At 38.3% G+C, this 24,355-nt stretch overlaps 2 protein-coding genes across 3 annotated transcripts; both read right to left on the minus strand.

Annotated features, from left to right (window-relative positions):
• Nucleotides 1-5: 5 nt before the first annotated feature.
• crabp1b (cellular retinoic acid binding protein 1b) lies at nt 6-10,485 on the minus strand. 2 transcript variants are annotated; one of them, XM_053617168.1, is made up of 4 exons: nt 10,172-10,485; nt 8,050-8,189; nt 3,070-3,183; nt 6-699 (listed from the first exon to the last, which is right to left on the minus strand). In XM_053617168.1, the coding sequence occupies exons 1-4, from the start codon at nt 10,239-10,241 to the stop codon at nt 649-651; spliced, it is 375 nt and encodes a 124-aa protein (XP_053473143.1). In that variant the 5' UTR covers nt 10,242-10,485; the 3' UTR covers nt 6-648. The 2 variants fall into 2 exon arrangements, with proteins under 2 accessions (XP_053473143.1, XP_053473142.1); XM_053617167.1 differs by having other exon boundaries at nt 8-699; nt 8,050-8,228; nt 10,172-10,479.
• A 3,415-nt stretch (nt 10,486-13,900) lies between these two features.
• Nucleotides 13,901-22,139, minus strand: slc25a44b (solute carrier family 25 member 44b). Its single transcript, XM_053617166.1, has 4 exons — nt 21,158-22,139; nt 18,016-18,690; nt 16,933-17,060; nt 13,901-16,103 (listed from the first exon to the last, which is right to left on the minus strand). Exons 2-4 carry the CDS (start codon nt 18,644-18,646, stop codon nt 15,912-15,914), a joined length of 951 nt encoding a protein of 316 aa, XP_053473141.1. The 5' UTR covers nt 18,647-18,690; nt 21,158-22,139; the 3' UTR covers nt 13,901-15,911.
• Between the last annotated feature and the right edge of the window lie 2,216 nt (nt 22,140-24,355).

Raw genomic sequence — 24,355 nt, forward strand, 5'->3', positions numbered from 1 at the left:
CAGTTGTTCAACAGCAAATATCTTTGACCACAGTAGACAGTTGTTTTGTCATGTGGAACAAAATATTGGCATGGACACCCACCATGCACTTAGTAAGCTTATACTCTCAAATGGCTGCTTATAAATCTAAACATTTCTGCAGTTAAACATCAGTTAAGCCAGTATGTTTTTTAATCATTCATGCTCTTGGCATCAAGATGGTCCATCCAGTGATATACACAAAGACTTTTGTGGTTATTTTTTTCTCTCTCTCTCTTTCTGCTAGGCTTTTTTTTATTAGCCATGTTCTCATTGCTGCTGTGAGATAAAAGGACTCGAACATTGTAACTATGGCTATAGAGACCACTATTATTTAAAGTAATTTTAATGAAACTAGTACAAAGCAATTAAACACAAAAACATAAAAAATATATGGCAAGTTACAGTATGAATACCACTTACATTGTATTACACTTGTCTAAAAGCCCTATATCAAATACTATCAACTTATAAAGAGCCACTGCTATTACGTTTCATGGTCCAGTATGTGTAAGAAAGCTATTCCACAGGTTTCTACAAATTGGTACAAAAAGCCCTGTAATGTAAAGTGGAAATGAAGTGTCACTCCTGTGAGCGCTGACTGATTTCTTCATCTGGTTCTCATGGGCCTCATTCCCGCATATAAATCCTTGTGCACACCACGTCATCAGCTCCGAACGTCTAAAGCGTGAAAGTAGAGCGAGAAATTTTAATGCAATTACACTGACAGTTCATCTTCAGACAAATGACTGTGATACAGGAGGCAACAGTTCATTTAATATTCACTCCAGTATGTGGACTGTCTAAACTGAGTGATGGTTTTCATACATGAGTGGAATGCAGTTATGATGATGAAGAACGTGGTTACATTCCCGCTATGTGTTCCCACCGAATGCTGTTTTAAGGTCTACCAGTATACTGTATACTGGATTCTATGTTCTATCTAGGTGATATTGTCGCAGGAGGGGAATTAAAACAGGACAGTTCAACAACTCATTGCTGTGTTTATTGGGTTTCAAAAGGCACAGCAGGACACAAACGGGCCGGCTGTCAGCAGCAAGCACCATCTGTGTCCCAGAGCAGGAAAAGAGGGCTGGACATCCTCAGCCACCCTTTTAAAAATGGAAGTTAAGACAGGCCATCTGCCCATTGCACTGGCGTCCTGGGAGACATTAGCGAGAGGGGTGTCAGAGCCCTGTACTCCTCTAGCATTCCCCCATGTAACATGATCAATGAGGATCATTAGTCCAGCCTGAGCTGGGTCACCTCCAGGCACTCAGCTGCTGTATGCCAGCTTTTGGGAGTCCTCTGGGTGACAGTACAATTTGTGCAAAGTGCCAAAGTCTGAAATAAATTTAGATTTAAACTTATTACCAACTACAGTAAATTCACTGCATGCAGTCCATATGCCATGTATGAAAGAATGAAAGTCAAAATATGGAGTAATCAGTCGAAAAATTTGGCTGAGTCATTCAAAACTAATCAAATTTCCTTCTGAAGACATGATAAGAGAACGGTAATCGAAGAAATCTACTGGTTCTTATTTTTTCATCCATGTACACCAAAGACACATTTCCCCACCAGCTAGGAATGACTTTGATGTGGGCCAAGTTTTTGCTGGCAAACAGATGCTGCTGACCCAAGGCCAAGCGATAATATATCTTACTTGTTGACTACACACTACAGTATTTCCTGAGGCAAGTCAAAACATGTCTTATCAATGAGTCATAATGGCAGTGAAAAGGATGGAGTTTATTTTGTATGGGCTCATCACTAGAACAGGAGATTTACAGTGGAGTCATTAGGAAAAGCAAAGGAATACCTAACTCAAATGGATCTCTTTCCTGTCTATATGTGGAATTCCCAATCTCCCTTACATGGACTTGGGGTGAAATGCAATGCCACTATCTGCATGTTTAGTACTCCAAATATTCATATATAGATCTCTATTCATATTAAGTGTGGGTATGGCCTACTAATGCCCAGAAACACTGGAAAAAAAACTCAGAAGTAAAAAAAAAAGCTGACAGTATGGTGTGAGAATTATATATCACTCAAGTTCATAACTGGTCTCAAATACTTTTTTTATTTTATTGTGTGCTGCCCAATACACAGTTGATATTTTTGTTATTTTTGTTTGTACATGCCTGTGCTATTTTCTAACAAATTTGGTTGGTTCAGTTTCCCAATATAGCTACACCAGTAGCCTAAAAACCAACCATTTTAAACCAGACACTTAGTAAGGGCTGCTACACGTTCACATTAATGAATGTGGAGCCTTATATACACACCTGTTACATATACCTATTATAAAGTAAAATTTCGCATTGGTATGACCTTTTTGTTGCATGCTGCAGGATCCCTGTCCCAATGGTATCTAGTCTCATATAGAGGCCCTTTCTGTTAAGCTTTCAAAATACAATCACAAAATCTGGTTAATGTGCCGCCTATTCACATCTGTAGTTATGTTTATTTAGAATATATTATCTGTTCAATCCGATTAATGTATTCATGTTCATTTGCATCCCTAATATGCAGACATTGTTTCAGAGGACAATTGTTTGCACAGGTTTCCCACCTATGGTGAGCCTTGCAGAAAAAAAAAAAAACACCCCTGTTAATCTGAACACAGTCACTTTATCAAGTGAGGAACGCATTTGATGTCCCACTGGGACTGCCAAGGCAGTAAAGGGGAAATACTCCTCTCCAGTAAAGCCTTCCTCTTAGTTATTAGTCCCATTTAGTGATGTCCATCTGGTCTATAAAACCAAACAGGCCAGATGTACAGCCATGCCACATTCTTGAGTTTTCCAGAGAAATCAGAGAAGTGTTTCTGATGGGAGCACATTGACATTCAAGGAATGTGCTTTAACCACTACCTTATGTTTTGAGGTACAAAATCTGAGGTGAGGTGAGGTGAAAATCTGATATCACCATTCAAATTGCCTGGAGAATATGACTCATACAGTGTGAACTGTGATTAAGACACAGTGCAATGTCTGTAATGGGCCTGTTTTGTCAGAGATTAAAAGTTCTCAAGTAGTTCCTCACCAGGATTAACTCATCCCCTCTCAGCTCTCGAGTCCAGTATGTCTTCGGTCCATTTCCATCCAACAGTGTCTGCCTACAGGCGATCTTATTTTCCGTCTCCCATGTGGCCAGGCTCTGTGAACAACTCAAAGGTTAATGATACTGGAGAGAAATAAAGCCCTGGTCGGCAAATCAATAGTGACATAAATTACAGGGCTTTAATATTGCTCCTAGAACTACTTTCAGCCTGCAAAATTGTGATATCAGCATAAAAATAATGTTTGTGCAGACATTCCATGAGGACATCAAAGCCTGAAAGGCCACTGATCTGAAAGTGTGATTCATAAGAGCGCTGAGTCGAGGGCACCGTCACAGTTGACCCTGCTACATCATCACAGCTTGGCTATGAGTCACTGCAATATTTCTCCCTTTATAAAGCAACAGAATGGCCGCATGAGTGCCCCTTGGGGCTTCTGAACTTTCCCCAGACAGTGGAATCATCACTGCATGTCTTCCTGTAACCCATGGTGATGTGGCCCCACAGTTTACTAATACAATAGAAACTTCTTTTCATGTTTCATTAAAGTCCTTAGGAAAACCAATTAATAAAATTGGTAACATTTACACACAGAGTTCATAGGGCTACATAGAATTTACTGTGGGGTCCGGTGGGGTTTTATTTTGCATTCTTTTCTAATTTAATACAACCATTTCATTACATATTATATTATCAACAACAACATGAATGAAAATATTTACATGAATTTGAATTTACATGAATGAGTTTCTGTGTATTTGGTATGTCCCCTTTTTGCTTTAATGACAGTGTGCAATTGAGCTGGGATGGACTCCACAAGTTTGTGCGAAACCTTATTTTCCATTTTAGATCAGATCTATCAGAGTGTCGTCTGAACACATGCTTCAGTGGAAGAAATTAGGAATGAGGAAAATCTGACCTTTTGTACAACTCAGTTAACATGGTTAATATGACTAAATTGCTTACATTTAAATAGGAACCTAGAAATAGTGCAGAGTTTTGGAATATTATATATTCAAGATATTGAATATTTACTTTCTTTGTTTTAAATATTTCAGAATTCTGAAACCTTCTGTTTATTTCCAATTTTAAATAAACAAACAAAAAATATCCCAGATTTTCAGTGTGGTCTCAGACCTTTGGACCCCACTGTACATAAGCTATTTATGAAGTCTGACACAAACCAAAACATTAATATGATGTTTCAGTATGAACAATTTTTAGAATCACTTTAACCTCATTTGTCATGTTGTTGCATTAAAATCATCACGGGTCTATGATATATGATATACCAGAAATACACTAAACTAAGTTAGTTTTCATGTCATGTGTTATATGTCATATGTTATATATATATATAAATCAACATTCTGCACTTACACTGGCTCTTTGCTTGTATTTCCTCATTTGTAAGTTGCTTTGGATAAAAGAGTCTGCTAAATGAATAAATGTAAATGTAAATCCAGCAGATGTCATAACACAACCTTATGACAACATATCTGTCACTTGATGAGTGTTATGTTCACTTGAAATCAAAGTTAAGAAGAAAGTTTCAGCTGTATGAATGTTTATGCAGGTTTACGTTAGTTGTAATGAAAGGGCTTGTGTAGGTGTCATGTAGGTTTATGAACATTACTCTCAAGTAAAGTGTTACCGTAAAATGAATGCATCTAATTAAAATAACAGATAAGTTGGGGTGAAACCTGGCTGTTTTTTTGTTTTCATGTAGCCATTAAAAATTAGTAGTCATAAAGGTTAGCTAGTAAAACCACCACCAGACTGACCACCATGAAGATTTAGGCAAAGACCAGCCTGTGCTTTTACAGCCAGGAACCAAGAGGGACTTATTTCTGACCCGATATAGTAGCACTGATCACTTTCTAACTGATGCATTGTTTATTCTTTATTGTTAATTTTTACAACTATCAAGTATCTATCAATGTATCAAATAATATGTTTTAAAAAACTTTATTCTTTTACCTGATGATTACCTTGGTTTTCACTTTATGCAATCAACAACATGTTATTTAAAGTTGCATGAATAATTATCCACTATAATAATTACTACAGATGTAGCAAAAGTACCCAAAACCTTTGTTCAGTTAAAAGTGTGATTACTCGGCAGGTAAAGGTTGGCATACAGCTTCAAATTCTTCACTCAAGTTAAAGGAGAAAAGTATAAACCTTTAAATCTACTTAAAGTATGAATGCAAAATAATAAGAAAGAAAAAGACCTCTGCTTTACAACACAGTCTCATTTTAGTTTTCTTTGGTGTGCCTCTATCACCAAGGAACCAAGGAACGTGAGAAATCATTAGCTAAGGCTAACTAACATCAGCTTTATCTCTAATCTATCTTGAAAATGGTGGTAGGTTCGGCCAAATATACCACTGGCAGAGCTTTTCTTGACCTGCCTTGCATCTACTACATCAAGCAGTGTAGAGAGTGTAGATCTCGCACTAATTCAAACCACAAACTGTTCTCCATTCTGTGTTCAGGAAAAGGCTTTAAAATATGAGAGCAAGTACAGAAAGACTCAGGAGAAGCTACTCCCCACAGACAGTCTGCATTCTCAATCAAAAAATACCCCCAGGTAGCAATCTGATATTTTCCCAATGTCTATTTTGGGAAGCTATGTTGGCTCTCACTAAGCAACATTGAGTCAACTTTGGGCAAAAGTGATTTTGGCAAAGGAGCAGTTTTTCATAATTAGCATGCCAATGTGGGCCTGATGTTGGCCCAACAGACTGGCAGATGTGGGCCAGTATTGGCATGGTTGATTTACCAATTCTGTCAGCCCTGTTTGCCCAGTGTTGGCATCATACCTTGACCAAAGTGAAGGCTGATTTTGGCCAGCATTGGCAAGTTGCTAAAAATCTGCTGGACCAATCTTGGCCCAATGGACAAAATGATTAAAAAATGACAGCCCGATGGAATGGCTTATGGACCAACATCAGTTTGCTACCTAGGACTTCTGTCTATTTACTGGATATTTACTGGATATACTGCACTTTAAGGAGAGGTGACTCATCTCACCATCATCTCTCCCCATCTCTGCTCTCTGGGCTCCACATCATGCACACATTGAACATAAATCAAAACTCAATGCACAACATCAAACTCATGTTTACGTGTAGTTATATGTAATCATGTATATCTTGCAGATGTGTCTTGTCTTCCTGTGTATATATTGTACATATTGCATAGAAAATAGTTTTTCTATACTATTTTCTACAATTGTATTGTATAGTGTAACACCTGAGCACCTTATCCTCTCTTGTATATCCTACTGTATGCGTACATCTACCTCATAATACGTTGCACAGTTTACAAAGCGTACTACAAATAATTTCACCATGAAGAGATTATATTCTGTGTAGCTCTCTGTATGTAACAAATAAAGGTTGAATTGAAATTAAATTGAATGAATCTCTCAAATATTATCTAGTTTGATTATAATTCTGGTGATACAAATTAGCGGACACAATACAAACTGTCTTGATAAATAACGTGTACAAATCAGCAGATAGATTACAGTGATTACAGGCTTTAAGTCTCATTCTCACTGTCAAATCTGTTAAATATACTTTATAAATATGATTATAGAGAAATGTTCTGATGCTGAGAAAAAAAAAGTTTAGATTTTTCTTGTCAGAAAAAAAAACCCTACACAAGTACAGTAACAAAGTAATTGTGTTACTTTCCACATCTGACATCTGTGCATAAACTGATATTAACTGAGAAGCTCATCAAATCTATTAATGTCTAGCAGATTAAGAGGCAAGGATGGGGTTGTCTTTGATTAGTCTTGATAAATCAGGCATAGATCTGTCTGTGTATGGTCGTAACAATAGACTGAAGCTTAGAACTAGCGGACAGATTGGCCAGCAAACGTGAGCATCCTTTCTCAAGTTCAGCAAAAAGGTCATGTGATGATCACATGCTGATTCTGTCAGAAGCCAGTTTTGACTGGCTTTTCCCATCATTTGATCAGCCAAATCATACACCATCTCTTACTATTAGTAATGATTAATCATATTAACTGCTCTCAAAAGCATCAGCTTAGTTTTTCCATGAAGAACGGAGCATCATCTGTCCTCAAGAAGCAATCAGCAATAAAACTGTGCAAATACATTACAAAACATTCCCTTTATGTCATTATTGTATCTGGCCTGCACAATAATAGCAAATATCATTGTAGCTCATCAAAACACACTAAAACAAGGAATTTGTGGGTATTCAAAGTCTCTTCTCTCCCCTTGGATTTTTAATTTGGTTCAAGTAAAGCAAAGTAAAATTCCCTTATTTAGTACTTTTATGTTTCAAACAGCTAGCAAAAAGTAGATTAGCCTAAAATGGTCAACTTTGTTATGCTGTTTAGCGAACTGTGATAGAGGGTTCATAAAACTGCAACTGATAAAAATAAGGAAAAATAAATTATGACATTAAAATACATGAGGCATGGTGGCATTTACAAAAAATATTTAAATATTTAAAATCACACACACACACACACACACACACACACACACACACACACATATATATATATATATATATATATATATATATATATATATATGAAACAAAACTGATATGAGTAAGTTAATGATAATGATAATGAGTGTTTATTGAGCACATATACATTACAGCACAGTGAGATTCTTTTCTTCGCATACCCCAGCATGTTAGGAGGTTGGGGTCAGAGCGCAGGGTCAGCTATGATACAGCGCCCCTGGAGCAGAGAGGGTTAAGGGCCTCGCTTAAGGGCCCAACAGTGGCAGCTTGGCAGTGTTGAGGCCCGAACCCCCGACCTTCCGATCAGTAACACAGAGCTTTAACGACCAAGCCAAACCACTGCCCCTTAAGTTAAATAGAATTATCATCTCTTCAAAATTCAAAAATGACTTATACAGTATAATCATATATGGCACTTAAGGATTATCCCAGTGGTCTGTGATTACCTTGCATTTTCGTCCATCCACTGTTTCCTCATTGAACTCCACTCCTATCTGAAAGTTGATTTCCGTGGTCCTGACGGTGGTCGAGGTCTTAATGTAGAACTGCTCTCCATTCTGACGGATTTCCACTGAGGGCTTGGACGCTGCAGCACAGGCCACTTTCCTTAGCATGGCATTCACCCCTACATACAATATTAAACAATCTAAAATACAATATCGAATATAACATACAATTTATACCACGGAGCTGTTGAATTCTTGAGTCTGAGTGGTCAGAAGATGGATTCATTTTTTTAAAACATGGAAAGTAGTTTGGCTGCAAGGCAAATCACAGGTTTATATTAAAGTATTCCTTCTTATATGTCATTTGTATGGTAACAACTAATTCACATGGACTTATATGGCTAAAATGGCTAAAATGTAAAAATATATATATATATTTTATGTAATGTACGTAATTGTTAATATGGTGAAGTTTTCACCATAAACCATTTTTGGAAGAAGTCTCCAGTGTCAGCAACAGACATAAACTTTCCAGACATGGGAAAGTTTCCCAGTAAGGAGACAAGCTTCGTTTTTTTTTTTTTTTTTCTTAATCTTTTTAATATCAAGAGAAAAAAAAAGACACTGGTGAGGGAACAACTGTTTATAACTGTTACAAGTGAAAACAGGAACTAACTTGCTTTGTGAATGTTCCACAACATTAAAAATAACTATAAATGGATAACAGACGTACAGTATGTTAATTAATAAAAAATATTGTTAAAGTTGACAAATTGTGGTGTAAGAGGAGTAAAACACTTCAGGACATGCTGGTATTGGAAAATAAACACCTCAGCCCATTGTTGATTATTTTCCTTGTCGTATCATAAAAATCAGGTTAAAAATGACTAATAAAGAGATTCATGTAACATTGAACCAATTCATATTAATTTAACGTATTAAGGTACTAAAATCTCACAGCAAAGCATTTCTATTGTAAGTTAAAGGACTGTATTTCAAAGTCGTGTTAAATTCCCGTTTCTCTTTCCTGAATGTACTTCATGCTTGGTACACTTATGTGATTTGTCTTTTCTATGCAAAGGGAAGATATGAATCATTTTTGTGGTACTTTCTGTTGACCGAGTAGGAAAAATGAGAACTATGTGACATGATTGACACATTTTTATCAGCCGTAAGAGGGATTCATGGTTTTTCAGTACATGCCAGTGGTGTGTAAGTTTCTGCATAAAAAGCCATCAACCCACCACAGAGCAGATCGTTATCAGCAGATGTTGCCAATATGGCGATGCAATGACAAGGCGTTGACTGGAAGGAATGTCATGGCTCTTGGATTTTCTGTTCTCATTGCACTTCAATAGATTGCTACACAGGCTGATTATGAACTTACTGGCTCTTGGTACACATTTCTGCTCTAAACAGTCTGGCCTCTTTATGGGGTTGTTATGCTCGTTCAAAGTGAGTTTCTTCCCCTTAAATCCTTCTTTACTCCAAAACAATGGAAAGCGCGGAGAGCCGCAATCTGTGCAACTTGGAAGTGTAACCTTCAATTTTCCAAATTAATTCGTTTTAGTTGCTCAAGAACTTGTGCTGAGTCATCAACCCAAAATGTTGGGGTGTGATAATTAAATACAGATTGCTGTTTGCAGCACAAACTTTATGACTTCAACCAGAAAAAGGTCTTCATTATCTAAATAAACAAACACACAAAAAATACATCAGCATTTCATTACGCCTTGCATAATGAAGCCTTTTTTAAAAGACTTTTTGAAGTCTATTTCAAAAATAAATTTAAAAATTTGTGTTATTTTGACTGTTTTGTTGTTGTTTTTTTATCTACCCACAGCCAAAAAACTTCTTTACTTCTTTAAACTGAGAATTTGAATAAGAAAGAAATGTGCTTCCAAAGAAACAAAGGCAGTGCAACAGGCTGAGAATAAAAGTGATTTACTCTTCACACCACTTAATCCCTGAATATGCTACTGAAAAACCAAGAGGACAGGAGATCACTGGCGAGACAGAGGAAATAAATGACTCCATGTGATCACAGAGCGGTCACAGTCTCCTGAATGCAAGCGCCAAAAGGATAGAATAAAACAGAAAAGGGATCTGATGTAATACTTACCGAGGGCTTTGAGAAGCTCTTCAAAATTTTCACTGCTTTTCATTTTCCAGGTCCCTGCAAAGTTAGGCATCTTTGATTGTGTCCGGTTTAAGCTATTTTACAAAAAGCAAAAAGGTGAAACTGTCTTTATAAAAAATCTGCGTAAATCTCAGAGGCACGCTTTCCTTCCTCTTTTCTTATTCTTCCCCTCTCATCCACCCTCTCTCTGTCTCACTGTTCTGTGCTTCTCTGGACCACTTTGTGAAGACAGGGTGTGTGGAACGAGCGTCACAGCGTCCCTCCCTCCTCCCCACACTGATGCACTGATTTATGAGTCGCTGTCCTTTAATACCGCTTATTGTTTTTCCTGTGCACTTATTAAAACCAAGCCTGGTGTAAATGTATACGAGATGGTCAGTTAAGTCCTTGACTTTGTCTCAAGATGGAAAAAGAAATCCAGAGAGGGAAATTTCATTATACATGGACATTTTATATCGGGGAATTCTTTGTTTTAAATAGATTATGAATGGAAGTATATTGAATCATGTAGTATCCGTTTTCCAGACATAGATTAAGAGTGTTTTGGGGCTAAATTAGGAAATCAAATCCTTGCCCTAAGAATATGCTTTATTATATGTATGAGTTTTGGAAAAGAGCCTTATTCCATTCTCAACTTATTCTTTAATACATTTCCCAGGACAAACAATTTATCCTTGCACCATTTTCCCTAACAGAGAGGAATGGGAATGATGGGAAATGGTGCCCCAGGAAATACAGGAAGAATCAGAGCGAGAGGGGGGGGGAGAGAGGGGGGGGGTTTAGTAGGAACTGAGGCCCACCCTCCTCTCCTGTCTGATTTGTTCCTTTTCTGACAGCGCTTCATTTATCTCCTTGACAAACAGCCTCCTGGACAGCACTTGATAATAAATGTATAGTGAGGCCAGAGAGCATTTTGTCTTTCCCCCAGGAAGTGTTCAGGAAAAAGAAAGCAGCCATCTAAGCATGCATTCACCCTCATCAGCTGCAGTCTGTCCCATTAATCAATAGGTTTGATTTGGCAATTTAGATGTTCTTTGTGTTTTCTCGCTTTTGTTTTTAAAAGGGAAGTAAATGTGCTACAAGACTGATTTGCATATGTATAACACCATATGCTAAACCTCTAAATTTTCTGCTAAACCACTTGGTAAACATGTTACTCAATATTAAACCATAGTTCTGTTGAATTCTCAATTTTGATTAGTCAGAAGGTGTTGATTAAGTTTCTATAACAGCTGTTCTGTGGCAGTTGTAATTCAAATGATGGGATTATATTAATTCACTTGTTAGAGTATAATATTTTCTCTATAGTAACATACAGTATGCATACAGTGCTGTGAAAAAGTATTTGAAGTATTTCCTGATTTCTTCTGTTTTTGTATATATTTCATACTAAATTGTTTCAGAATTTAAAACAAAATCTAAGATAAAACAAAAGCTTTCTTTTGTGAGAAAACACAAAATACAGTTTTTAAATGATAAATGTTATTTTTTGAAACAAAAACATTATCCAATACCAACTGGGCCTGTGTGAAAATGTATTTGGCACCGTAGTTGCTAATTCCCCAAATCTATGAAACTGCATTCATAATGGGGTTCAGCTGGACTAGACTCAACCAGGCCTGATTACTGCAAACCCTGTTCAATCAAATCAAAAATTAAATAGAATTTCTTCAACAGCATGAAGTTGGTTAAAAGGTCCTACACAGTAACACACTATGCCGAAATTGAAAGAAATTCCAGAAACGATGAGGAAGAAGCTGATTGAAATACATCAGTCTGGGAAGTGTTACAAAGCTATTTCAAAGGGTCTGGGACTCTAAATAACCACAGTGAGAGCCGTTATCTCCAAATGGAAAAACTCAGCACAGTAGTGAACCTTCCCAGAAGTGGCTGACCTTCCAAAATTCCTCCAAGAGTACAGCAATTCATCCAGCAAGTCACAAAAGAGCCAAGGACAACATCAAAGGACCTACCTCTTGCATCAATAAAGGTCACTCTTCATAATGATAATGAGTCTTTATTAATCACGTACACATTACAGCACAGTGAAATTCTTTTCTTCACATACCACAGTATGTCAGGAAGTTGGGGTCAGAGCACAGGATCAGCTATGATACAGCACCCCTGGAGCAGAGAGGGTTAAGAGCCCAACAGTTGCAGCTTGGCAGTGCTGGGGCTTGAACCCCTGACCTTCTGATCAGTAACCCAGAGCCTTAACCACCAAGCCACCACTGCCCCATTCATGACACCACTATCAGAAAGACACTGGGCAAAAATGGCCCCCATGGAACAATGGTGAGGTAAAAACCACTGCTAACCCAGAAGAACATTAAGGCTCGTATGAACTTTGCCAAAACACACCTTGATGATCTTCAAAACTTTTGGGAGAATGTTCTATGGATTGATGAGTCGAACTGTTTGGGAACTGTTTGGGAACTGTTTGGAAGACAGGTCCTGTTTCATCTGGTGTAAACCAAACACAGAATTCCACAAAAAGAACATCATACCTACGGTCAAGCATGGTGGTGGAAGTGTGATAGTGTGGGGATGCTTTGCTGCTTCAGGGCCTGGGCAACTTGCAATAATTGAGGGAAACATGAATTCTGCTCTCTACCAGAAAATCCTAAGGGAGAATGTCCGGTCTTTGGTCCGTAAATTGAAACTCAAGTGCAACAGGATTTTGCAGCAAGACAATGATCCAAAGCATACGAGTAAGTCCTAGTGCTAGAAGTAAGTGAAAGACTGATCTCCAGTTTTTGGAAGCATAGGGTTTTCCTGACTCTTTTCTCAGTTAAGCTACATGCTGCATTCTGTTTTATTAACCTCAAGAAAGAACTAAAGGTTGGTGAGTGAGCGACTGTTTATAGCTGCTACAACGTAAGTAAACTCGTTTCTGCAGACGTTCCATAAAATTAAACAATTAATAAATAAGACATTGTCAGCATTGGCAAATTGCTGTGTTACAAGAGAAATAAAACACTTCAGCACATCCTGTACTTGGAAAATAATCAACTTCAGGGTGTTAACAGTAACACACTTTGTCATTGTTTATTTTCCTTCCTTAGCTGTCTGTGTATTGTATTTTTTTTGACAATAATATGACTTTTTTTGACTTAGTCATAGTAAGAATACTAAATGTATTTGGACACTATTTTTGGATGCACAAGCTTTTAGTCACATCCTTCCTCGCCTGACAGACCTCAGCTGGATGTGGCATACACAATCTACAGATTAAACCACAACCCTGTCACTGACTAATGGAGGACATCCATCACCCATGAATCTCAAAAAGAGACCTGACCTTCTGTGTCAAACCTTTATCTCCTATAATATTAGACTTATTCAGTATGTCTGTGTGCTTTTTTGGGCATCTGGTACAACTGTTGTCCTGTGTTCAGTCATTTATAACGCTCATGGGTGTATAGATTAAGCCCCGGGCTTTCGAGAGTGTAGGAGCCCGGACTACACATTGATTTGATGGAAAGCAGTCTGTTAATGTTTCTCTATATCATTTGTCTGTGCTGACCTTAAGCTAATCACTGACCGAAGCATCAGACCTTCCCATTACTCATTCAGTACAGTCATATTTATCTTGTAGTAATATCTGCTTACAGGCAAAAAGCAACTTAACAAACTGTGTTAATAGTCGTACATAGTAGTTAATGATATTTGTGCCATTGCTTGCAGTGGGGTTGTATACATATAGTGTTTTATTTAAATTTATCTTCTTATTAATTAATTTTTTTTTTATTCAAAGCACTAGAAATGAAGCAAGCAGTGATGAGGACTTGAGTCATTGGGAAGCCTTGAACATGAGATGAAAATGTACACTGTGTGTTAGAAGGGTTTATTGCAAGTCAAAGGGGTTTCACTATCTAGTGTTCCTTCCATCTTATGTTTTATTACAGTTTAAACACTTTCTGTGCCACAGATAAATCCAAAATATATCAAATGGCTGGCACAGCGATACAGCATGTAGTGTTGTTGCCTCCAAGGTTCTATCCTGAACTCAGGTTCTGTTTGTAGTTTATGTGCAGGTCCTGCCCATGTTCACATGGCTTCCTCCGGGTTCTCCGGTTTCCTCCCACTCCTGTGTTCCTTGAATTCACTCTGGAACCACCACCACCATGACCAGGATAAAATGCTTACTAAAGGTGAATGAATTGATACCAGCACTAATTTAGAGGCTGAGAGGTGAAGTGACTAGACAAGTACTGAAGTATTTGTCTTTAGTGAATCATTCTGATGAATTTTCATTCATTCATCTTATTATCCGCCCCCGCCCCCCATATTTTTCCATACTCTGTGTGTCATTGTGCATTAGCTGAGAAAGAAACACATGGCCTTTTCTTGGTCTGAGACCCAAGGATGAAGCACTTTTCCAACAGGCTGGCACTATATCCACACAATGAGGTGTACGGATTTGAGGAAGCTCACTTCCCTGCTCTCCAACGGAGCACTAAATCAGACTGGAATGAAAGTTCATTCAGTTGGCTAAGGCAATTTCATAAAACAGCACCACGGGAGTCTGTGCAGTTGCTCAGAGATTGAAGCTGCAGGCATCTGTGTGAGTGGGTGCTGGAAGGAGATGCTTTTCTATCAGGTGTGGCAAAAAGACATTCTATCTGTAGCTGTGTATTTGTGCACTTAGACAATACACTAGAACTCATTAATAAGTTACACTAGACTAGAACTCATTAATACTAATAAGCCTTTTACCAGAGGTATACACTCAAGCTTGTCAATTTAAAATGAAAACCAAATGAAAATAGGTTTTAATGACGTGCCGCACCAGCATAATCCCACACTATTACTGATGTACTAGTGGGATTCGATTGCTTTTGGATTGGATGCAACTTCAAAGTGCAGTCTATGTGCCCTCTACTGGATATTTTGCGAAATGCTATAAAGTCAGTTTAGACTAGACTAAACACTGACTCTACATTTTTCAGGAGCAATTATGCTGAGGTTAAGTGCACTAGTATACCATCTTTACTCCCTAATGTTATGTTTAGGGCCAATGTAGTTCAATAGTTAAAGTTCTACACTAATGACATGGTTGGTCCCATAAGCAGAGCCTTAAACTCTCAATTCCTCAACTATATACTTGGCTCACTTTTAAATCTGAAGCTTCTGCTAAATGTAATTTGAGTTAAACTGAGTGACACTGACAGGAATGTTCTGACAGGTTTATATTTATAGTGAATTTTGAGAGCATTACAATCTCACACTTTGCAAATTTCCTCACAGATCCTGTGCAACCAGTATGCTTTTACCTTTTAAAAATTAGACACTCTTCACATGATTAGAAATAAGAATTGTAAAGAAATGTAAGTGGGAGCATTATCCAGTGTAGTACTGAACACCAAGTGGCAAAGGACAGGTAGCAGGTACCACCTACAACAATCCTGAAATAAATGTTACCCCACTGAAATAAAACAAACTTCTCAAATACCTAGTCTGTAGCAAAATAAAATACATTAAAATACACAATAAAAGTTCCCCTCCATCCAATTAAATATTTGACAGTTTTCAAGCAAGCAGAGTTCCTCAGCCACCTGAGCAGCATTTCTCACTTAAAACATTCAATTACATTAATGACAAATAAAACATTATCTTTAGCATCGATTATAAAATTACAACAACGACACTTTGAAAAGCCATGAGGCAAGATGTGAACAGAGGAAATCACTGATGAGACAGCGGAGACATGACTGCTCCTTTACCAGTGTCTGGAATCAACCAGCTCCGGCCGGAGACTTAGTTTTTTCAGAGTTTCGTAGCCGACCACCATGACTATTGCTGTAGGAGTGGAGGATATGATGCGGGCAGAGAGACCCTTGGTCATCCCCCAGAATCCTTCTTCTCTGAGCAGCTCCTTGAAAGTCTCAATGACTGACGTCCTGCCTTCAACCTGTCAGTGTAGACACAGTGCATTAATTTGATTGAATGATCACAAATACAGAAGTTGAGGTTTCATGCTAGTGAGAACCACAGGCCTTTAAACAAGGTCCTTACTGCTCAACAGATCAGCTTTAGGGTTATATTGGATTCTGCATCATTTGTGTTGGGTTTGGTCTGCAAATTGAATCAATTCCTAAATGCGAAAAATGGCCATACATCCCAGAACAGGACCCGTTTTTATAATATAATTCATCATACTATCTGAGTCCATACTGTGATGTGTTTCTATGTATATTAGTTCTGGATACAACAGTGACATTTTTCTACACCGGAATAGCAGAATGACACAAAGTCCCCATGAAATAAAAATGGACGTTTTGTGGCTTTTAGTACGAATATGTTAGCCTTAAGGTTATCTAGAAGTGAGTGGGTTCCAGAACAACGACAAAATTTGCATTTGGAAGATATATGCATTCAAAATTTACAGTTTCTCTCTCACTACCATCAAAACGGGATCAACAAATTTGATGACATCATTCTGCACTTCAGCTTCTCATCAGATTATAAAACGTTATAAAAATCCATGGTACTAATTGTCAAGTACGACTTAGCCCCGGCTGTGAAGTAAGCTAAATGCTATTGGCTATTTGAAAAGGGGGCGGAGCCACTCAATATGTCCCACCCTGACTTCTTGTTTCAGTGGATATTATGAATAATGCTGCATGTTTCAAGGCACTTCATGCAGACTTTAAAGCTGACCATACATCACACTTAAAATCCTATACACTCGTAAGCAGAACCTGGTGTCACTGTCCAAATACTTATGACAAACAAATTACCTGAACCCTGGCTCGGACTACATCCATTGGATTGGTGACTGTGGAGGCAGTGGCAGCTGCTAGTGGTCCAGCCATGGCTTGCAGTACTAAATGTGGGCAGTCACTTGGTGCCATTTTGGAGAGCTGTTCTGTGGAGAAGCAGAAGTTACATTATATGCAGGGATACACCGATTTCCCCTTCTGCCTTTTCACTATGATACGGACGAATGCTGTCTAACGAGTGCTGCTGTGAAAATGCTGCTTGTTAAGCTATCACCGTTTTCTTTCAGCTAACAATATGCTTAAAACGAGAGATAAGACACTTAATATTGCATTCAAATTCACCACACCCGTTCAATTACAAGTACGGATGTGATCAGAAAATACACCTAAGCTTTTCAGGCCAAGATCAGTCTGTTGCACATCCTCAGGGTCTGATAGGTGCATGCCTAATTATAACTGAAATCTCCTTAGAGATTATTATTTTCATATACACAAAAACAACATAGCAGGTTCTGTCTACTGACATTCCTGATGACAAAACTGAAGGACTGAATGGAACACACCTTTCCTCTCTGTAGCCTGTGACAAAAATGTTGGCTACATTTCATTAATCAGTCTTCATAAGTACAAAGTCAGCTGGTGTGCAATGCCCTTTATAGTTATGAGTGAAATCACAAGATTAAAAGGTTAAAACTTCAGAGCACACACACATATAGACTTGTAACTACATTACACATCAGTAACAACATACAGTTCTTATAAACTGAGTAAGCACAGTGGAGGTCACTCTGGTTATGAGTCAAATCAAAAGCTTTATTTATTTGTATTTTTTTTAATGATACTGATTTTTCATTGAATAGGTGGCACTTCCCATTTGTGCGCTTTAAACGTGTATTTGCAAACTGTGGTTGCAAATATAATCATTTAGAGTCTTGTTAGGGCTAAATGTAACATTTAAAATATCCACTACATTAATATGACTAGAATTAAATCTTATTTAACTGTGATAACCATTTTAAACATAATTGTTTCACCACAGCTTCATGGAAACTCATTCATTAACAGTCCTAACCAATCACTCAGAGGAGTTCAGCAACTTACCAGCGTAAAAGTGGTAAAAAGGCCACCAGACTGCACTGTTGGGTATGTATGTGAGAAGAGACGCCACGTATCCTCTGTAAAACCCACGGAACCCGTCTGCTGCAAATATCTGAGCTATAATGTCTCTCGTCTGGCCAAAAGTGACTCTGTGCTTCGCTCCAGATGTCGCTTTTGGTTTGACTTTGAAGCGTGTCAGATGCTCCCCTTCACCCTGCATCATGAGCTGCTGAGAGATCATGTCGATGGGGACTGTGATGCTCTGGGCCACCAGCGATGCTGACCCTCCTGCCACCAGCGACTTTACAGTGTTGTCCTTGGAGTAACTGGAGACGTACTTCCTCACCAGCTCGTACGTCGTGATGTATGCCTGCCCTGATATAAGCGTGAAGGTGTTCACCATGAAACCCCGGTAAAGTCCCCTAATCCCCTCGGCTCGCAGGATTTTCCGGAAAGCGTCATAGGTGCCAATATAGAGAGATTTTCCCTTCTGAACCTGCAGCCTGGTGCGGATGAGCATGGCAGGGTAGACCGTAGCACGGATGGTCATGGTCATGAAGACACCGAAAGAGTAGAACTTGCGCTTGTCCAAGTCCTCCCATTCTATGATTTGGATGTTCCTTTTCTGCTGCATGGTTTCTGCCTGGAGCGCCGAGTGACGGCCTCAGGCCTGTCCACCTGAGAAACAAGGCATTTTATTGCATTTAATTGTGACTCATTAACATGTTTGATTAAAAAAAAAAAAACCTTCATTAAGGTGCTTATGACTTCTCAAATCTGATTGGTCAGAAAGTGTTCATTGATTTTCTTAACAGCAGTTCTGACAATAGCGCAAGCTGTAATTTAAATGAATATTTTATATTAAAGCACCTGTTCTAATATATGATCATTTCTATAATATCAAGTCATTCTTAATCTAAGGCTAATGATAAACAGACTTGTCACGTAACAAAGAAGAATGTTAGACAACATTACAGGAAACCATTAGCATGACATGCCTTTCACCAATAAATAAAAAATTGTAATCGATGTCAAATTTCTGTGGTATAAGGCATAAAACAGTTCACACATACAGCGATTAATCGCTAGACAGCCACTGTACGATGAAATCGCCAGTAGGTGTTCCTACTACTGGGTGCTATAATAACATGTATCAGTGTGTGGTGCAACTAACACTCCATTTTTGACAACAGAACAGTGCTGTGTCTGAAACCGCTCCCTATCTCCTATATATTGCACTATAACGGGTGTCGGCCATTTTGTAGTGGTGTCCGAATTCTGAGTGAACATCTTCAATCCCTACATTCGTTCACTCGTTTATACACACTGAGGTGGCCATATGGAAAACTACCTCATGCCCACGGTTAAATATGGTGGTGGCGCTTTAATGTTTTGGGGCTGTTTTTCTGCCAGAGGACCTGGACATTTTGTTAGGATACATGGCATCATGCACTCTATCAAATATCAACAGATAATAAATGAAAACCTGACTGCCTCTGCCAGAAAGCTTCATAGGGGCCGTGGTTGGATCTTCCAGCAGGACAATGATCCAAAACATACATCAGAATTAACACAAAAATGGTTTACTGACCACAAAATCAAGGTCCTGCCATGGCCATCCCAGTCCCCTGACTTGAAACCCATAGAAAACCTGTGGGGTGAACTGAAGATGAGGAGGGTCCACCAGTGTGGACTCAATTGTCATTCGCTATATAGGGAATAGTCAATGAGTGAACGAGTGAGCGATTTCGGACACAGCTCAGTTTGCTTGCCGCTAAAATTAAACATTGGACGGAGTGCGTTTGTATATAAAATCCACCAGTGTATATATGCATCATATCACACAAGATGAAGGAGAAGCATCGTGTGCTCTTTTTCATTACAGACATCTATCTGCAGTGAAAGTGTAAGCGCCGGACTGTCTGGGTCCATGAAACAATCTGGGGACTCGCAGGCAGATCACAGATCACGTGTGCTCTACTGTCTTCACTCCTGTCGGTAGTCGTGGGACCAAGTCGTTCCAAATTTGCATAAAGTTCAACTTCTCTCAACTTTGTTGCATCACTGAACACGCCCACACCTAGTCACCAATGGTAACGGTCACTCATGTCGCCAGTTCTCATTGAAAACGACTGGTCTCTGCTCATTGCAGGTGTGAGTGTACCTTAACACTTCAGTACTGTTACTGTAAAATAATCAACGATCCCTTTAGGGTGGTAACAGCATCACACCACCCTGCTTAGAATATTTTTCCTATAAAAGTTCATCCCGTTGTGTTTTATTTCTGAAATCTGATCCACTACTGTTAACTCAGTATACAATCAGTAGATCCCTAACATTCATATCTTTACTTCACATAGCTTGCTTAACATTGGCACGTTGCAAAGGTTATGTGTGCACATAAGATTAATTTTAGTTAACACACACACCCACACACACACCTGTCCATACTAAGACTATACTTTTCAATTATTACTACAAAATCTACATGAATATACTATTATTAGCATTTGAAAAGCAGAAAAGTCAATGCCCATCGCATACTAGCGTACTAAATAGTGTGTAAAATAAATAATAATAACATGGCCTTTATAGTCTTTTTACTATTAGTATGGAAGAATAATATGCACTTTCTACTGTACACTTTTTAGTAAATTAGTCTGCTGGCTAGCTGGTAAACTGCCCAAAACTTTCAATCTGTTTAAAAACAAAAAAAGAAGGCTACATTTCTGATAATACGTCTCTAAAATCTTTAAAAGAATTATTGTCTTCGTAACTAACCTTGGCTGGCTAACAAGCTAGCAATAAAGCAGAATTAGCATAGCACCTTGCTAGCAAATCCTGAAATAAAAGGACCAAGCACACAGATGACATGTGAGCTAGGCAATAGCACCAAGGACCTAGCATGAAGCTAGCCTAAAATTAACGTGCGTACATATTTATTTATTTATATATTACACACGCAATTAAACTAAAGCAGCTAATAGCAGGCTAGTTTGCTAAAACACAGCTAGCTACGTGTATGTATCATGAGAGGAAGAGAGAAACGAGCTAGCCAGCATGACAGCTAAAAAACTGCGACCCTGACTTATTGGCTAGTTCCTTCCAAGCTACACCACTGTACATTCACACAGAAATGCCTTACCTTGCAGCAAAATATGTTAACTAAACGACATTGGAGTGTTTACAAATAACCGGTCCATTACAGCTTGTATAAAAATTCAATGGAGCAGCAGCAGACGGTTACAGCCTCAAAAAAGTTCACATGGCTGTATCCTAAAGCAGTGGTCATCCACCTAGGGGCCGCCAGATGGCGCCAGGGAGCCGCAAAGAAATTCTAAAACATTATTTAAAATAAATGAATTTTACCTGTGTTACCTGACTATCAACCTTTGAACTATGATGTACATAAAAATCTGAAATATTAATAAATGAAATCAATTATACACAGCACACTAAGACACACTCCAAACAGAGACATTTGTTGATATAGCTACTAGTATACTATTAGCCTGACGCTGATACAATCTAAGACTATTTAAAATAAGATTTAGATAGGGGACATAGTCTCTAAGCTGAGAAAGTTAATACAGAAGAGCCTAGGGTTGGAAAATAGAAATAGGGGTGCTTGACTCTACCTACTAAATAAGTGCACTATATAGCCTATTGTACTAAACAATATCAAATATGAACAATAGGGAGTCAATTGGACGTCACCCTGAATATCACACTAATAATAACCAACAATGAAACGCATATGCTCAGCTAAACCCATTTATTTTTAATAAGTTTTCTATAAATAAATTCTACCGAGGTTTCCAGGCTTTCTACTCTACCCTAAACATCCGTTTAGACTGTTATAATGATTACAGGATTGCTGTGGTAACATAAAGTATGGAAATGGACCATACTGCACAACATCTGAGAATATTTGTCATCTATTATTAGAATACAGGATCTTCTTTTAAAAAAAAAAAAAAAAACAATTGTGGGATTTTTTTCCAACTTGAAGTGTAATTTTTAGTAGCCTACAATACTGGCTAAAATGTCTACCATGTGTCTTGAGCCTCCACAAAGACACAGTCATCTTTCCCTTTCTTCTCCTCGCCTTATAGTATGGAGCTACCAGATTATGCAGTCATTATTATATGCCATTAGTCACATGTGCCAAAATATAGCTACATAGCCTATACTGTATGTAGTAATTTATCAGAAAGTTATGTATTAAAACAAATACATCTATCTTGAAAATCCTCACTATTTTGCCTGCTTTCTTTTTCATAGCATTTGTAATGGTTTTAATGGTTATAATGGGAATTGTATTGGTCCCTCTTGGACTCTACTAGAAATTTGTTGCCATCTATTGCTGGCATGGTATGCACAGTGGATAATATAAATAAGAGCAAAGAAGGCTGTGCAAATTTGTTTAATCTTTATTGTTTAACTTTCACAAAAAAATTCACAAAAATACTATGCTGTCACGGATATCAAACAATTGCAAACACAACACAGGTTTATAAAAAAAACTTTGTTAAATATAAGTGTGCAACATTTATTAGATTAACAATTATTACAATTATTGGCACCCCTATAAATTCATATGAGAAAAATATATTTGAAGTATACCTTTGGAGGGGGGGCGCACGGTGGCTTAGTAGTTAGCACGTTCGCCTCACGGGTCCGGGGTTCAATTCCCGCCGGGGCCATGTGTGTGCGGAGTTTGCATGTTCTCCCCGTGCTGCAGGGGTTTCCTCCCCCAGTCCAAGACATGCATGGTAGTGTCTGATTGGCGTGTCTAAAGTGTATGTGTGTACTCCGTAGTGTATGAATGGGTGTGATCGTGCCCTGCGATGGACTGGCACCCTGTCCAGGGTGTACCCTGCCTTGTGCCTGATGCTCCCTGGGATTGGCTCCAGGTTTCCCTGTGACTCTGAAGAAGGAGTAAGCGGTAGAAGATGGATGGATGGATGGACCTTTGCAGGGTAATTTGGGTTTCCTTTCTTTGCCTTTATAGCAATCTCCAACCTCTTTAATATGTTCTCACAAATAGTGTTTCACCGCTTTTAGATTTTTAGATTAAAAAATTTCATTTTACTGTCTGTGTGGAGTTTCACATGTTCTCTCTGTTGGGTTCTCTGGTCTCCTCCACTTCCACTGTCCAAAAACATGCAGGTAGATGGATTTACTGTACTAAACTGCCTCTAATTGTGAACATGTGTGTGCATGGTGACCTTTTATGCACAGGTGTCCATCTCCCACCTTGCACCCAGTGTTCCCAGTATAGGCTTTGTATCCATCACAACCCTCAACAGGATAAAGAGCATACTGAAGATGAATGAAATTAATAAATAACTAATAAAATATGATGTGAAAAGAGTAAATGTAATAATGGCTAATACCTCAATGAATTAATTAAATGTTAGAAATGAATTTAACAAACTTACAGAAATAAATTGATTAATTGACTAATATGAGCTGTTTGCTTTTCCAAGGCATTAACCCTTATGAGATGTAACCACTGAAAAAAAGTTAGATTTGGGTAAGTGGCACTTATACACAGCACTCTAAGACACACACCAAACAGAGACATTCGTTGATATAGCTACTAGTGTACTATTAGCCAGACGCTGCACTTACTAAGTGCACATCGGATGTCATGCTGCGGCTGAAACAGCAGATGGTGCTGCAAAATGTTTCACTCATACCCAACATGAGTCATAATATGTATTAATTTAGTCCATTCTTAGCAAGCAATAAGCTGCTCAACTGCAGAAAAGGCCTACAGAAAAAATAACAAATGCATTTCATGTGACTCATAGCATTTCATATGCATTTCGGGGCAGTTCATATTTGTTAAATGTTGCTTAGCATTTTTAATAAACACTCCATGGTAGAAACTACAGTGCTAGAGCTTTTTTTTTTTTTGGCACATCAAGTTCACTATGAGGTTACATTACACTCCTCATTTGATATGGCTGTATTTACAACGTAAACCATTTGGCACGAGTAATTAAGGTCTTAGCAGACACTCTGATTAAAGTCAGCTGTCACCAACTGCAAAACCACACATTATGCTTTGTTTTGTTTTTTTTGGACTGTAAAACCCCCTCTATTATTCAGGGGATCCATGTTCTCCCAACCTATGTCCAAAAGCCAAGAATCTACCGTAATGGAATTTGTGTTGCTTGATTCATTACTGTACTTCACACATTATAAAATCTCTGTCTTTGAACTTATCTGCTTTCAGAGTCTACATTGCATTTCTTGAGCATGTGCAGATATCCCTGAATGATTCTCTAAGACTCTAAAACTAATCTGTGGGATTTGTGTTTGTGTTGAGTTT

Source organism: Ictalurus furcatus, chromosome 27 (genome assembly GCF_023375685.1).
Source record: "Ictalurus furcatus strain D&B chromosome 27, Billie_1.0, whole genome shotgun sequence".
Lineage (NCBI taxonomy): Eukaryota > Metazoa > Chordata > Actinopteri > Siluriformes > Ictaluridae > Ictalurus > Ictalurus furcatus.

Bases quoted from the DNA above. Each gene is read 5' to 3' on its own strand.
- crabp1b (XM_053617167.1), bottom strand. From the start codon at position 10,241: ATGCCTAACTTTGCAGGGACCTGGAAAATGAAAAGCAGTGAAAATTTT. The intron at 3,184-8,049 runs GTAATCACAGAC...AGTTGTTCACAG, and splicing joins TGGATGGACGAAAATGCAAG to AGCCTGGCCACATGGGAGAC. The intron at 700-3,069 runs GTGAGGAACTAC...TTCACGCTTTAG, and splicing joins GAGGGGATGAGTTAATCCTG to ACGTTCGGAGCTGATGACGT.
- slc25a44b (XM_053617166.1), bottom strand. From the start codon at position 18,646: ATGCAGCAGAAAAGGAACATCCAAATCATAGAATGGGAGGACTTGGAC. The intron at 17,061-18,015 runs GTAAGTTGCTGA...GCTTCTCCACAG, and splicing joins TTTTTACCACTTTTACGCTG to AACAGCTCTCCAAAATGGCA. The intron at 16,104-16,932 runs GTAATTTGTTTG...CTACACTGACAG, and splicing joins TAGTCCGAGCCAGGGTTCAG to GTTGAAGGCAGGACGTCAGT.